The sequence below is a fragment of the Vanacampus margaritifer genome, chromosome 16, assembly GCF_051991255.1.
Source record: "Vanacampus margaritifer isolate UIUO_Vmar chromosome 16, RoL_Vmar_1.0, whole genome shotgun sequence".
Classification (NCBI taxonomy): domain Eukaryota; kingdom Metazoa; phylum Chordata; class Actinopteri; order Syngnathiformes; family Syngnathidae; genus Vanacampus; species Vanacampus margaritifer.
This window is the reverse complement of record NC_135447.1, coordinates 14689164-14705791: the sequence shown is the minus strand read 5'-3', so window position 1 is coordinate 14705791 and position 16628 is coordinate 14689164. Positions and strand designations below refer to the sequence as shown.

Sequence of the window (16628 nt, the reverse complement as noted above, 5' to 3'; positions counted from 1 at the left end):
GGCTAGGCATGCAGTCATTCGCTGCATCCATCTGTCAGGCCTGTCCCTAGTGGCTACACAGACGGCTCTCTCTCTCTTTTGCTCTTGCGTTCTCTCTGGCCTGCAATTATTCAGTGATCCAGACATTGGTCAGCACCTCATCTCACCAAGTTGAAGACCACGAGGCAATGCCCTCTGTCTAATAATCTACTCATCATAAACCCTTTAAACAAAGCCTTACTGGGAATGTGTTCCACTTGAGTGTGCTGTATAAATTGCAGAGAGACCCAGAGGTCAAACAAAATGTGATGCCAATTAGCTGAGAGCAGAGGTGCAACATATTGATGTCGTGATAATGGGACCGTTGGAGGTTAAGGAGGTGTGAGAATTCCCATTGATAAGCTACTTGTAAGCAAGCAAAGCGGATGCTGGGACACTCAAAGTATACTTTTATAATATATATATATATATATATATATATATATATATATATATATATATATATATATATATAGTAAATTTAATTTTAAAAACTATATTTTGTCCCACTCTAAACCGAGTAAACTTTTACATTTGGAAGAGAGAGTAAAATACTAAAAACAAAACAACCATAAAACGCACAAGGAACGATCCGACAACCTTCAGCATGGAAGACAGCCACTCTACCACTTTCACTTGAGCTATGCTACACTTATTGTTAGCTAACATATTGCTGATGTGTCCCAAAAAAATGGAGATGCAAGGATTCCGCCTGGTAGGAGTGGCATCGGTCAGTGGTTAGGTTGGCCGTCTCCCAACCTGAAGGTTCTGTAATTGTTCCTCAACTGTTGAGGCTTTTATATATGTATATTTTCCTCTCTTCCGCATACAAAGTTTACTCTATTTAGACTGGGACCGAATATAGTCTTTTTTAGAGTAAAATTTACTCTACAAAATTTACTGTGTAGCGATTTGTAGAAAAACTGTTGTAACTGTAGCTCAGCAAATGCTTGACGAATTCTACAATTGTAAATCCACCAAATATTTGAGATATACACTTGACTACACTCATCCACTTTAAAGCTCAGCAAAAGCAGAGACACAAGATGGTTTGCAAAGCCACTTAATGATTCATAAACAAATTTAACACTAAAAAAATCTAACTCGTCAAGCCACTTTTCTCCTTCTAAGATTCTGTTGTCTCCTCTGTTGTCAAAGTTTTGTCAGACAGATGTTTACAGGGGATGGGCTGTGTTTCCTTGCTGTGTGCTGCCTGGGAAAACATCTGGAGTTTGCAGGGATTTATCTGTAATCCTTTCGGCAAGCTGCGGAGTGCCCCACTGGAATTTGGATGTGTCTGTAAAGTACGGTAAGTAAGCGTTTCTGGAGAGGGGAGGGAGAAAAAACTGACGGATCCCGCTTTGTGACAAGCATCCCGAGGGTCAAGAGTCCTGTAAGCCTCTTACTGCTCCAGCTTTTAGGCATAAATCATTTAAACTGCCTTGGCTAAAATGGCTCCAATAAACCCTCATTTAAGTCGTTCATGCATGGATGGATTGGCGGAGGGATAAAGCTTTCATGCAGATCAACACATATGCTATTTCTTGAGTAGGACAGGATAACATAAGCTACTGAGAGACAAACCTCTGAAGTGTCAAACACATTCACACTACGTAGAGATATACACATTGAAGCAATCGATCTCTAACATTCTTATTCTTCAAGTCTTTCCTAGAGCAGAATAGGCAATAGAAATGCACAGTACATCTATGGGTTGTATAGCTTCACCCTCCTACTTGGGTTTCTGTTTCAAACAAACCACCTAAGAGTTGTCCACACTTACATCTCACACTGACATCATCTAACACTGCAATCAATCTCCCTTGATGATAACTCACACCCCACACTCTTGCTTCTTGCAGTCATTATAGTCATTACAGTCAACCACTATGTTTCAACAAAGTCACAGTAAATAGACATCAATCTGCAGCCCTGCTTGGTATGAGGGAACACATCTGATTTGGAATGCTTTACAAAAGCTATCGGTATCAAAGCTGAGACCTGTCATTTAGTGTGACAGATTTGGTCACATGCATTATATGACCATCACCAACAACGAAGATAGTAGCCGAACAAGTTCTAAGCACATGTTGCTTTGACTCAGGGGTCACCAACCTTTTTCAAACTGAGAGCTACTTCTTGAGCCCTGATTAATGTATATTCTATTTTGATGCACACTTCTAAAATAACACATTTACATTTGGAATTTCCAAGTTCAACCCAATTTTTCTGGAGCCTCCAAAATCAAATACATTTAGGAGGTAAGGCTGGTGCTGAGGCAGATGTGGAACTTGTTGTGACAGTGATAGTCAAGATTGTCTTGGAAGCTCATTAATGTCTTAAGTCACAAATACTATATTTGTCTGGGTTGACAAGTCACATTCACTATGTTTACATGCAGGCAATAACCCTTTTAAAACCCGAGTATTGGCAATATTCGGGTTCTGTAAGGCCATGTAAACATGTGTAATAACCCGAATATGCTCTTATAAGGGTTTTTAAAAACCCAAATAAGACTCCTGGGTTACTCCTTTCATAACTGGAATTCTTGCTCATATATTAAACTCATTCGGAATATCTTGATCGATCGGGGCAATTTTTTTTGCTCGCTATTTTCTTCTTCGTATTCTTTTCTTTGCTTATTTGATTCGCAAGGAATCACGACTTGTATACGCATCCCCGTCCTACTTGCTAAAGGAGTCTCCCTTACATACATTGATTTCTCCGCTGCGTTTTCACGTTATTTTGTGTCTCTACAGCGAAAACGCAACAGTTTGTGCCTACATACACATACAGCAAATACAAGTATATAAATCAGTGCTTCTAGCGTGTAATCCGGAATTCTGACCTTAACCCAAATATTGACTGCACTTCATGTCACAGTCTATTCAACCGCTTAAAATCATTTAAATTCACTAGCTTCTGTGATGCTTTAAAACCATGTGACCAACCAATATGCCAATAACCAACTTTGGAGAAGATTGTGTCAGTCAAATGATTAAACTCTAGCATTATATGCAACAAGTTAAGGAAAAATCTAAGGGGTTCTCACACTACTGATCTTTGAGAATGTTGTTTGACTGTGGGCTTAGTCCCTGTCAGTCACAACGAGAAATTTTGTACAAAAGAATAAACGTACACACAGAGCATCATTTACAATAGCCATGGAGTTCTCTGAATACAGAACAAGCCAGTTCTCGGTATGCCTTTGATTAAATTAGTCCAGTGTGAATCAGGTCGATGGTCGCCCTCCATGGGTCTGCAACTGCAGAGTTGGCACACTGGGGGTCTTGGCACAAACTTAAGAGGATAAAGAGCTGCGAGCAGGACTGCAATGTTGTTGTTCCACTCAGAGGAATGTAACCAACCTTCCAGACACCCTCCCTCTCATGCCCCCTCACTTTAGCACATAAGCCCACACACAGTGATAGCAATTACTCTTTCCCTAGACACGGTGACCCTGAGTTCTTAACCCAGAAGCCACCAGGCTTTGAGCCCCTTTCACCCTTTCCCTTCAGCAAGTGAGGGAGGAAGGGCCAACAGGAAAGACAAGCATTCAGTCAGAAATGGCAGTGCTTGTTTAAGGTCACTTCCTATTGGCATACTGCTGAAAGCGTGCCTGTCAATCAAACACAATTACACAGACTGGCTGCTCCTGAGGACAGACAGCTTAGAGCAGTAGAAGCAGATGGCTACATAAACGTTCCTTCTCCTCTGAAACATTCAGACCCTTAGAACACGCAGACACATTTTAGTATTTTGACTGGGAAGTGTGGGAGAAAACCAGAAATGGCCACCTTGAAAGAGGAATACAAACATTGTCATTTTTGGAGGAAACACATGCTGCTGGGTCAATTTTAATATATAAACATTTGCTTTGTGATTCCATAGCAAAATAATATCCTAGTTTTTACATCACTTTCGTTAGGGTATGTGTTGGCGAAGTACTGTATATGGGTTCGTTCAAGGCGGAACTAAACATGCTGCTGTCTATTGATTGGTAAACCGAGAATTGTCACTTCTGAACTGAACATAAAGAATGAAATGGAGAAAAGCAAATGTGCTTTTTTAAGAGGAAAAATACTATGGTTTACAACAAAGGGGAGTTTAAAGATGAGTTTTCTTGTTTCAGTATCAGAATCAGAATAATTTTTGTTGGTCAATTACGTAAAACAGCTACACCAGTATTACAGTGACAAGCAACTATGACACACCAAGACATGACAGTTCATGGTCGAGTTACTATTGCCAAATAATGTCCAGAGGTGGCAAATCCAGGTCCAGAAAGTAAAAACCCTGGTTTTAGCCCCAGGTGCTAGCTAGCTATCTCCTTAGCTAGCTCCCGTGGCGCTTGTTTACCTGCTAGGGAGCTAGCTCAAGCATCAATGGCTTAAGTCAACTGTGGCAGCGTTTTTACTTTCTGGACCTGGATTCGCCACCTCTGATAATGTCACATTATTTACGCTCATATTGTCCTCCCATTTATATTTGCAGACCTTGCAGTCGAAATAAAAGCCAGAGTAGAGTAGAGTAAAGTAGAGTAGAGTAGACTACAATTCTTGGTAGAAACATGGCTGTCAGTAACATAATCATTGTCTTATCCCCATCACATTTGAAGCTTCATCCCAACTTATTGTGCTCAAATGTGACTGGAAATGTTTTCTACTTAACTTAAGCCAGATGGGAAGAGATACGCAGTGATTGGAAGGAATGCCAACATGGCACTGAGCTCCATCCTGTACTTTTACACCACAAACTGCCAGCAAGCACTTGTACTGTTGTCATGGTTGCGTTGACTTGTCTTCCAACTCGTTACTTGGCTGAGTTTCTCTTAAATGTGACATCTCTGCTTTGCCAGTGGAATCTTGTGTTAAAAATCATCTGCTGACCATCCTTACAAAAATGGTTCCGTTACAAGATATGTATTAGACAAAAACAAAGAATCTCATAACACACACTTAGTAAAACAATGACTAAGTCAAGTAAATTTTTTTCCACCAAACCAAATATCTTACTTTAACTTTGTTGAGTCAGGCATGATTCATAGCAAGCAGAGGTCCACCTTAAAATGTTTGATAAAACAAAAAAAGCTTTATCGGTACTGCATGGCAGATGATTGATGCTAAGAGGCTAATTGAATGAGTGGATGGGGTCATGACCAAAACCGCTAGTCATGTTACAAGAGATCTGCGGCATGAGCAGCAGATGAGATTAATGACAGCTCACTGACTCAATTGATGGTCGCTAGAAGCGGCCTCCGTGGCTACATGACTGGGTAACAGGCTTAAGATAACGGCAACCATAGCCATCCTCATCATTAGCAAAGCCTAGTGGCTGTTCCAACGTAATGACATCAATACACCAAAGACAGTCGCTATTGAGGGCTTGTCTCTCATCAGACTCAATTCCAGCGCAAAAGCTATCGAGTTCAGACAAGTGAATCACTTACTGCATTAATGATTTATCAGCTGTAACAACACATGGCTGTGGTTTTGAGATGAGATATGGAACTACAGTGATCACATTTTTTACGATACGATATGATACGATATACTTTTATTTTCCCCGTGGGGAACTTTTTCCTGGACTCCGTCCAGATGCAGTTTACAGTAAGGAAAAAACAACAGAATAGAAAGAGATAACATCAAAATTAAAAAAGAAGTGCAGCAGTAGTTTACAGTAAGAAAAACAACAGAATAGAGAGAGATAATTAAGTGCAGCAAATAAATAGAAGTCTTCACAGAAGTATACATGTGTAGAGAAGTACATACATGAGGACTGTACACACCCATATACACACACACTCCTATATATATATATATATATATATATATATATTGCACCACTTAGTTAATGTTGGTTATTAAGCAGTTTGATGGATGTCGGCAGGAATGAGTTATTGTAGCGGTTCAGCCTGGCTCTGGGGGCCCAGAATCTCCTGCCGGAAGGCAGTACCTTTTGCAAACAATACACATTTTTTCAAGTCCTGCTTGAAATGGAGGTTAGGGATTTTAAATTAGTGGTCTAAGTCAGGGGTAGGGAAGTTCGCAGTCCTGCATGTTTTTGATGTCTCCCTCCTCGAACACAGCTGAGAGGCTCCTGCAGAAAGTAATTATGAGCTGATGATTTGTAACACCTGGGTTGGAGGCAGGAGACACCGAAAACATGCAGGACTGCGGCTCTCTAGAACCGAACTTGCCTATCCCTGGTCTAAGTTATTCCAAGTTTTATATAATTTAAAATATTGCATTTACAATTTTTATAGTTTTGTGTGTATGTCTTAAAAAAAACACGTTTCCATATGAATGCAAAAATGTGTGTAATGTTTAAATATACATTCTTATGAAAATATGTAAATGGTGAAAAAAAAGCACCGTCGGCACCCAAGAGTTACTGTTCCCAAGGGTGGAATAACACAAAGAATGTTTTTAATTTCCACTTCACCACTGGCCTACAAATCTTTGCTAAGAATAAACAGACACCAGACTCCAGGAAAAAAAAAAAGAATAAACAGACACCGACAAAGATAAAAAAAAGTCTTGACACACTATCCATGCTTGACTACATCTTTCAACATTTTTACGAGCCTTTAATAGTAGAAGGATCCATAATTGCGAAGAAACCGTGAGCTCAAAGTTATGAGGCATAAAAAGGGGGAAAGGAAACATATGGACTTACCTTCTCGTTATATTTGAACTTGACATAGAACCAACTGGACTTGATCATTCTTCTCTCCAGTGTAACTGAGTGATTGAATATCCAGAGAGAAAATCGCTTCCAAATGCAAACGTCGACTGTGCCGTGCAGTATCGCTGCTGCTCCTTATGCTTGCTCTATCTCACTGTGTCCGACTTCAAGCCTCAACGCCTGAAACTGTTTCTCCTCTTTCCTCGTCTTGTGTGTGTGTGTGTGAGGGGGTGTTTGTGTGCATTTGTGTGGCAGGCTTGGATGACTGACAGAAGAGCTCCACAGATACCATTGGGTCGTGGTGGCAGATGCCAGCAGAGGTGAATGTTTGCCTTCTGACTGCACAAACTCTGAAGGCTAGATCTCCGACCTCCCTCAATGTCTTCTCCCTCTTTTTAAAATCTGCTTCATGTCAGTACTATTAGCATTTTTCTGCCTTGGCTGATCGAAAGCTGTTAAACTCCATCAGTTTGACCTGGTTTAACCCTTTTCTCCATCACAATCCGGTGTTTTTTTGAGCTGTTCTTATTTTTTCAAGAGACTAAAGTAGCCTCTTTTGCTGGTCTCAACCCGAAGGAGCAACACTTCCACGAGACAAACACACTCTGACAGCGTCGACAAAATGCTCAGTCGAATTCCGTTGCATTGTTTTCACATTAAATGGAGTTCATGCTTCATAATAAAATATTTTCAAGAACTCTACAAACAACCTTGACCAAGAAGAAATTTAACAACTTGAGAGGTTTTGTTTTGTCATTCTCATTTGTGTGATAGCTATTAGCCAGTCGATTAGTTACTCAGAATGGTATTATTATGTCATTAGATATCAGGTGACATATGTATATTAACTCTTTGACTGCCAGACGTTTTCAGAAAAGGGATGCCGTCAGTGCCAGCCGATTTAAGCATTTTGACTGATCTTTCAAGGTCCACAGAAAATTTTGTGTTTGGACTATGGAAACACACATACTACCAAATGAAAGATTGAACTCTCATCTTTCATCAGAAAAAAAAGTCTGTTTCTACCTTATTCCGTTTTTCAGTAATCAACAATAGAAAATGGTTAGTTTCACCCAAATGCTCTGTTTTGAAACAAAAAACGGAGAAATCAAGCTTTTTGTGAAACGATATTATTTCATGCACTCTAGTGAATTTGACACCTTTTTTTCCACGAATGATGCCACAAACACCGAAACAGTGCTTTACTTCTGTAAAACACTACCACCAACAATGAAAAAGCGTTTTTTGCTAGCAAAATACGTTTATTTACATTCAACAGTGTAACAATTTGACAAAACAATTTGGCAAACTATTTATAAATGTGTGCAACCGTGTTACTATTTACAATTGTGTGGATGTTTCAAATACAGTTTTTCTTTTTGTAACACTCCCCTGCGTGCAAGTGGACGCAGCAGGATTTGCACAACAGATTAGCTACACTTTCTTGCTGGCTTTTTTTTCCGGGAAATAGCAAGCATATACTGCAGTGTGTGTTTGGCCATGTTGCCATCAAGTCTACTCTCAGGATCATGATACGGTGACGTTACGGTGGTGTTACGTCTGGCTTCCTCATTGTCCTTCAGTTCCTATACCGGGTGGTTGATCCATCTTATCCGCTCCATTCATGGTGGCATCGTAATCCATAACCAGTGTCTTCTCCGTGATCAGACTGTACCCACTACTCCGATGAATATGCATTGGACTCGGGGCACTCTTCGTCGTCCGATTGAACGTCCGCCTGAGCAGAAGTGCTCGGTTGTGCTCCGCGTTTTCCGGCGTTAGCATCGCTAACCGGTGAGGCTTTATGACGTGATCATAGCCGCCGCGTTAACGCTTCCAACTTCGGCGTCAACCTCGGAGTCACCATCATCATCATCGTCGTCATCAATGTGCTCTTTAGCATTGGTCGATGCTTTTCGTCTTTGAAAAAATGCTCAAGCGTGAGCTGCTTGCAACCGGTCGCCATTATGGCTTCCTCAGCCATTGTCCCCTCAACACTCTAGCTCCGCCTCACGTCTTCTTCTGACGCCTAACCAATCTTGTCCAAAGAGAGTCATCGCTGCCATCTAGGGGCCAAAAATAGGCATTATACTAACTAAATCTGCTTGATATTTTCAGCACAGCTGGCCAAGGCTTTCCTCCACCCGTTTCCCCCCCAAAAAACAAAAAAAAAACAAAAAAAACTTGTCGTCTTTTAACGTCTTTGGCGCTCCTCCGTAGGATTTTACTAAACGTTATTTAACGTTTTTGGCAGTTAAAGAGTTAAAAAAACAAACAAACAAAGTACAGCTCATTAAGGGTGCAGATTAAATAATTTATTTTGAGCTTTTACCATATGAGTAGTACAGCACCAGAATCAAAATGGCACAGTCCATCAAATTTGTAACAACATAAATACTTAAAATCTTACATTATCCACCATAAACCCCAAAACAAGTGAACATCTGAGCATACACACAAATAAAACAGGAAAATTTAGCGCTCCGTATTTTGCCTCCCAACTTCAGACTTGTTCTGTGTTCTTCAATGCTAGTTGTTAAGGTCTCCGTGTGCTTGCAATTCAACTATACTATTAATAATGGTCAGGACTAAAATGCAGCAAATACAACACACATTTGCATGAGCCATTAGCCTTTTACAATAAAGCCATGTGACTTTTAAGAAATAGCCAATGTGTGATCCAATAAATACAGATAAACTTTACACTACAAGGCAAGGCAGTTTTATAAGGCAACACAATGCGCAAAGACAACATCTACAAGTATCAACGAACACAACAGTCATTTGGGACCAAAGCAGAGAAAACAAAAGTAGCTTCCAAAAATTTTAAATTTACAAGAACAAACATGATTTTAAAATGTTTAGAAGACCGTGATCAAAGGTATAGGAAAAAAAGCAATTTTTTGTTGGATTTAAAAGCATTTACACTCAGGGCTGACTTTACTTCTGTTGGCAGCTATTTCATTTGTTTGCAGCATAACAGCTAATTGCAGCTTCACCATGTTTACATTTCACTAACTGACCCAAGTCTGCAGATCTCAGAGCCCTAATGGTCCTCTTCAGTCTTTTACAGCACTAATTTACCAGCCAGTTAACGTCTGGCCATCTGACATCTGACAAGGAAGCTAACAGCCGCACTCTCCATCCAACTCATTCTCAGCAAATTAGCCGATAAGCGGCCTAATAACAAACCAAAGTCAGCTTCTAGCCTGGCAGATTCAATTGATCTACTCACAGCCGGTCAGCTACCAGCTAATACTGGTGAGTCAGACAGCTCACTTATCTTGCTTTCAACTAGTAGCGAAACATTTTAAGTTTTACAGATAAAGCATGAAAACTGTTAAAATAACAAACTCTCATATTCATCACCTAAAATATAATATTTAGCTAGGGTGACCATATTTTCATTACCAAAAAAGACACTGGGCCCGCCTTGAGGTACTTATATGATACTTAATGTTTACTCAAAAAGGCCATACATTATAACCAGAGCCATATATAGAGAGAGTTTGGCCAACTCTGTTATCGGCAGGGTAACAAGATGGCGTCCATTTGTCATGTGACTAGCAGTGGACCAATCATGCTGTGGTTAGCCACGCTGTGATTGGTCAACTGCTGGTCACATGACAAATGGACGCCATCTTGTTACCCTGCTGAAAACAGAATTGGCCAAACTCTCTCTATAAATAGCTCTGGTTATAACTATTTTAACGTATGCCTCCTATATATTGGTAGAAAATAAAGCAAAAAACATGACTCTCTTTTGAAGCCTTGACAAATGAATAATGCCAAAATGTTGTAAGCCCAACCTTTAAGTATTATTATTATGAAGTCATTATTATTATTTTGTTAACTGGGGCAAGTGGGGATTGAACCCACACCCTCCAGTTTGGCAATGCAAGCATTACCGGTGAGCTAACGTTCTGGGCCACCAGCATTGCTCAAGACCTAATTTGAACCTCAAGTGAGGTATCCAAAACTACTTTTTCCTTAAAAAAAAAAAAAAAAAAAATATATATATATATATATATATATATATATATATATATAACACGTTCACACAGGACCCCCTTACTTTATTCCCTACACCCCCCCAATTGACTTGAGAGCAGTCCGCCGTCTACCGGTTGCGGTAACACGATGCACTCCACCTCCCATTTGCCAAACAATGAGAAACTGACTTTTTCATGAAATTATAACCAACCACCACCACCACCACCACAGAAGATACAGTAGTTACTGAAGATTAAGTAGTTATTATACATACATATAATCCCTATGATCTAGGCATACATAAATTGAAAAAAAAAATAAGCATCAATACCCCAGAATTTGCAATTAGTTGTAAAAATTTAATGCAAGACAATGCCGGATGATTCATAAAATATAACAAAGTTGCTTATAATGTAAAAAATTCTGAAGTTAATAGATAAGAAAAAGGGGGAAAAAAAGTGAAGTGTTCTTGCGCTGACCTTGCAGCAACAGGAACATTTTATGCAGTGTGGGCGTATTGTGGTCGGCTCCAGTCTTATGCTCATCTTGACAAAGCACCTCGACAAAAGTCAGGATGTAGTCGAGCATCATTTCATGTTACTACTACTATTTAATACAGTAGGGATGAAAATTAAGATGGCTCAAGGGTTACACTTGGTAGAGAACTCAGTAAACTTTTTTTTTTCTTTGCAAATGTTGCCTGTGGTTTAACAGTCTCTGTTTCCATCCCGCATGTGCAAAGCAATGTAAAAGCTTTAGATGCCCTGGAATTTCATGCATATAAAGTAGACTGAAGTTAATGCATCCATGTCTATTTAGTGTGGAAATGTATCTGTTTGCGTAACACTAGAGTTCCAAATGCACAGGCAGGTGTATGCTTGTGTACAACACGGGAAATGGCAAGCATCTCACACATCTTGTGCTTCCAAAACAACACACACAGAGATCGTTGACACTACAGCAACACAAATGTTCAACCGTATCAGTCACCAGTCTTGAGTCATATGATCTAATTTGCTATCACAAAAGCAGAGAAAGATGGAGACACTAGAGAGGCCTTTCATTTTTGAAAATATCTTATAAGCTGATTTAATCTTTAAAGCTTTCAGGGTCTTACAAAGTCTGCGCAAAAAGGTTTAAATAATACAATGTAAGAAATAAGAACAAACAAAGGAAAGGCTAGGGAGGAAACTGAACCTGTGTAGCAATATTTACCCTGCCAGAGCTACTGTAGGCCATGTAGGAGGTGATATTTTAATTCGAGCCTCTGTTGGCTTCTTTTTTCCCCAACTTCTTGGCAAGAGTTTTGGATAAAACAAGCTGTTTACCAACTAGACAAAGTGCTGAAAAGTTATAATCCATTTTCTGACATGATAGTCCGTTGGTATACATGCATATCACTTAACATAAAAGCCATGGATATATTTGCAATGTATTCAGAGGTGGGGTTTGAACCTGCAACCGCCTCGTAACTTGACAATGCACTTCATTAACTGCGCCACCGAGCAGTATCAAACACCTGGCAATGATGATCAGTTGTAAGGGTGTTAAAAAAGAAGAAGAATTGATTCGACAATATTTAGATTACAGCGCACAATTCTTGTATCGATTCAATATGCAGCCGATTTTTAAAGATAAATTTTTCATGGAAATATTCAACAAAATGTATTAATTAGGGTTAGGGTTCACACTTTAAGCATGGAAGAATGTTATATTAACATTAAGCCTTAAAATTTGATTTCAATGCTGTTCAAACATGAAACCGATTGCAACCTGTTTGTTAAATACAGTGGCTCACAGTTATAAGCCTGAAGTACATACTGTATTCATACAAATCTTACAGTGTAGATGTACAAGTTTACTGATCAGTATTTTCTAAATGTGAGGAAAAATAAAAAAGGAAAAAGAAAAATCGCAATAATTGATTTATAGATTGGTCTCGGGATTAATCGGTACCGAATCGAATCGTGACCTATGAATCGTGATGCAGATCGAATCGCAAGGTACTAGGCAATTCACACCCCTAACCAGTTGTATGTGTGGAACCGGGCGTGGAAAGTGGTACTTAGAAAAAATTCTATGTCAGTCCCATTGAAGATGAATTGGGAAAATATGATATTTAATGTTAAATTGTGCGAATACTGTAAGTAATGTGGAATCTGACGCTATATATATAGGAGGGAATTTTTGAATGGTATAATCGGAAGTATTATGTGGGAGTTGTTTCACGGCAAAAACAGTTTAGAGAATAAAAATCACAATAACATATGCTCAAGCATTCCCACATATGTTATTGTGATTATATATTTTAATGCTAACTCCCTAAACATTTGCATTGGTCATCTTGGTAGTAAATGTCAGTTCAAGCAAGATTTTTGAGAAATCAAAATCAGTGCTTTTTCCCGCCAGGGAACAGTTCATGGTAGTGCAGATTTTCAACCACAGGAGACTGGTGGTCTGGTGCTGACTTGTTTCCCGATCAGAGACTAATTGCCAAATCAGGCCAGAGCCCTGATTTGAACTCACAACTTAGGAACAGTGAGGCAGATGTGCTCACCATTCAGCCACCACCCATGCAGCACCAGACAACTCAAAATAAAATTAATATACACACATTACAACTCCACTGAAAATCTGATCTGCTCCAGATTGCACATTTGGCAAATTAATCATGAAAAATTCCATTAAATGTTTCAAATCTCTTTAGATTAGAACGTGGATAGTTATTTCGCAATAGCTGCATTTTCTGTTTTTAGCGGTTGAGCACCATCTTGGCCAACCTAACTATGAAGCATGTTTAGTAAGTGAAGAAAAGTGTTTACATGAACTGATCATGTCCTCTTTCTGGTCTCTGCTCGGCACACACTGAGAAGTAAGCAGCCTAACATGGCACGACACAGTGCATGTTGTGTCTCTTCCGCTCCGCAGGCTGTATTGGCCGCTAGCACAAAGGCTATTTCCTGCTCACTACACACAAACAGATATTAGTGATGAAGCCGACTCTCGCTGATGGCCAGATAATATGCTTCCCATCTAGGCCACGGCCAGGAAATAACATTAGCCCCCGCATACTGGAGATTGTCTCACATGCAACCACTGAATGTTGCTGGAGTCCACAGGTAGCCTTTGTTAATTGTCATTGTGCATAGAGAGGATGAGGGTACAATTCCAGTTGGCCATTGGTAAAAGGATGCAGCGGATGATGTTTATGAAAGTTAGTTTATGAATGTTGTGAAAGTGTGAGGCGATGACTTGACTATACGGTGCAAGAGATAAGATTCGCTGTGAACGGTTTCATGTACTGTACTGCATTTTAACGAATACAGCAGTGTTTGTAAGTGTATGAAATCTTATTAGCGTATTTAACAGTCATATTTTGTGGTATATTGTGGTCTGTGACAACCAGTGCCTATATATATATATATATATATATATATATAAATTCCGTGTGGTGCCATTGCTAACATGAAATGGGAAACTGTTTTCTTTAAGTAACACCCATTTATAGTCAACAGTCTGCTTGACACCTGTGTAATGAATAATCAGACTCAGCTGTAAACGCTTGTAGTCTAAAATTGAGTTTTCTTTAGGTTTTTTGGGCTTTGCCCCAGAGACTTTCAGTGGGGTGTACTCATTTTTGCATCATCCTAATTCAAATAAAACTGAAAATTCTGTTCTCTAATGTATATTATGGACCTTACATTCATGTTATAAGTTAAAGAAATGTTATACAATATTTTGAAAATTGTTTTTGATTTCATAGACATTGTTTAACTCTTTGACTGCCATGGACGTTAAAAGACGTCAAGTAAAAACCTACGGAGGGCCGCCAATGACGTTAAAAGACGTCATCCAATTTTTTTAAATGTTTTTTTTGAAACGGGTGAAGGAAAGCCTTGGCCAGCTGTGGTGAAAGTTTCAAGCAGATCTAGTTAGCCTAATGACTATTTTGGGCCCCTAGATGGCAGCAATGACTCTCTTTTGACAAGATTGGGTAGGCGTCAGTAGAAGACGTGAGGCGGAGCTAGAGGAGACAATGGCTGGGAAGGGAAGAGAACATGGCGACCAGTTGCAAGCAGCTCACGCTCGAGCAGTTTTTTTCAAAGACGAAAAGCATCGACCAACACTAAAGAGCACATTGATGACGACGATGATCATCATCGATGATGATGATGGTGACTCCGAGGTTGACGCTGAAGTTGGAAGCGCTGACGCGACGGCTATGACGACGTCATAAATGTTCACGGGCTAGCGATGCTAACACCGGAAAACGCGGAGCACAACCGAGCACGCTCAGGCGGACGTTCAATCGGACGACAAAGAGTGCCCCGAGTCCAATGCATATTCATCGGAGTAGTGGGTACAGTCTGCTACTTGCTATTCCCCGGAAAAAAAGGCAGTCAAGAAAGTGTAACGTCTGCACGCGAAACGGACAATCGAAGTGAAACGTATCTGTTGTGCAAATCCTGCTCCGTCTCCTTGCACGCAGGGGAGCGTTACAAAAAGAAAAACTGTATTTGAAACATCCACATAATTGTAAATAGTACCACAGTTGCACACATTTGTAAATAGTTTGCGAAATTGTTTTGTCAAATTGTTACACTGTTGAATGGAAATAAACGTATTTTGCAATCTAAAAACACTTTTTCATTGTTGGTGGTGGTGTATTACAGAAGTAAAGCACTGTTTAGGTGTTTGCGGCATCATTCATGGACAAAAAGAAGTGTACAATTCAGTAGAGTGCATGAAATAACATCGTTTCACAAAAATCTATTTTTCTCCGCTTTTTGTTTCAAAAAAGAGCATTTCGGTGAAACTAACCATTTTCTATTGTTGATTATTGAAGAACGGAATAAGGTAGAAACAAACTTTTTTTTCTGATGAAAGATGAGAGTTCAATCTTTCATTTGGTAGTATGTGTGTTTCCATAGTCCAAACAACATTTTCTGTGGACCTTGAAAGATCAGTCAAAATGCTTAAATCGGCTGGCACTGGCGACATCCCGTTTCTGAAAACGTCTGGCAGTCAAAGAGTTAAAGTGTTATTTTTCGTAGGAGGTATACTTCTTTATGCTGAACACTGTATATATACACACACACACTGTATATACTGTATATATTAACACATTAAAAAACAAGACAAATATAATGAAATACAAATATTTGGGGGGGGGGGGGTGTAATCAGGGGAAAAAATGGCAGATTTTTGCTGATTTTTCAGTCTATCAAAAAACTAAAGGGCAAATATTGTAAATCAGTCAAATGTTCTCCCTGTAATTCACACCTTTTGTTGTAAGTGTTAAGGGACAAAAGTTATTTTATTCATTAGTATATGCTTTAATTAATGTCCTGATCAATTGGTTATTGGAACTTCATTCTGACAAACATCAGAATTGGCATCAACCTAAAAAAAAAAAATCCATATTGATCGCGACCTAATAACTAATGTAAACTATTAGATAATTGAAGCTGTTTTCATTAGATCAGCATTTATTTATTTATTTTTTTTACTGTTCTTCTTCATGGGGGGAGGGGACACCTGTATATGTCATAATGATTGGCTGAATGGGAGTTTAATTTCATTGCAAGCCAATTAGAGGAAGATAATTTGACCAACACTGTATATACTGTATAACATTCCTGTATGACTTTATATTTGAACACTTTGGTAGTGCTTTAATGCATTCCCATGTTTTTACAGTCTGGGACTTATTAAGGAATTGTTTTGGGTCTAGCAACTCCTGAGGGAAACATACTATGATGTAGTGTGTTTATGTGCATCCAACCTTGAAAAGGTCCGCAGGGGTATAAAACAGGTGTATGCACATGCACATTCAGACACATACTAAAACACACGCACAAACCATGACTCAATTTGGAACCCATTTCGAGACTAACTCAGCAGGCTGTTTCAACAGGGGTCTGGTTGAA

The 16628-nt window shown here is 39.4% G+C and overlaps 1 protein-coding gene across 12 annotated transcripts in view; it reads right to left on the bottom strand.

Moving 5' to 3' along the window:
• Positions 1 to 16628, bottom strand: part of auts2a (activator of transcription and developmental regulator AUTS2 a) — a 380719-nt gene that overhangs the window by 269513 nt on the left and 94578 nt on the right. The window contains exon 1 of one of the 12 annotated variants that reach the window (XM_077547726.1): positions 6697 to 6999. The exons of 10 other annotated variants lie outside the window; for them this stretch is intronic. In XM_077547726.1, the coding sequence (XP_077403852.1) occupies positions 6697 to 6744 (48 nt within the window). In that variant the 5' untranslated portion in view covers positions 6745 to 6999. Of the gene's footprint in view, positions 1 to 6696; positions 7000 to 16628 lie in introns of those variants that run through there. One more of the 12 variants, XM_077547724.1, reaches the window with a different exon arrangement.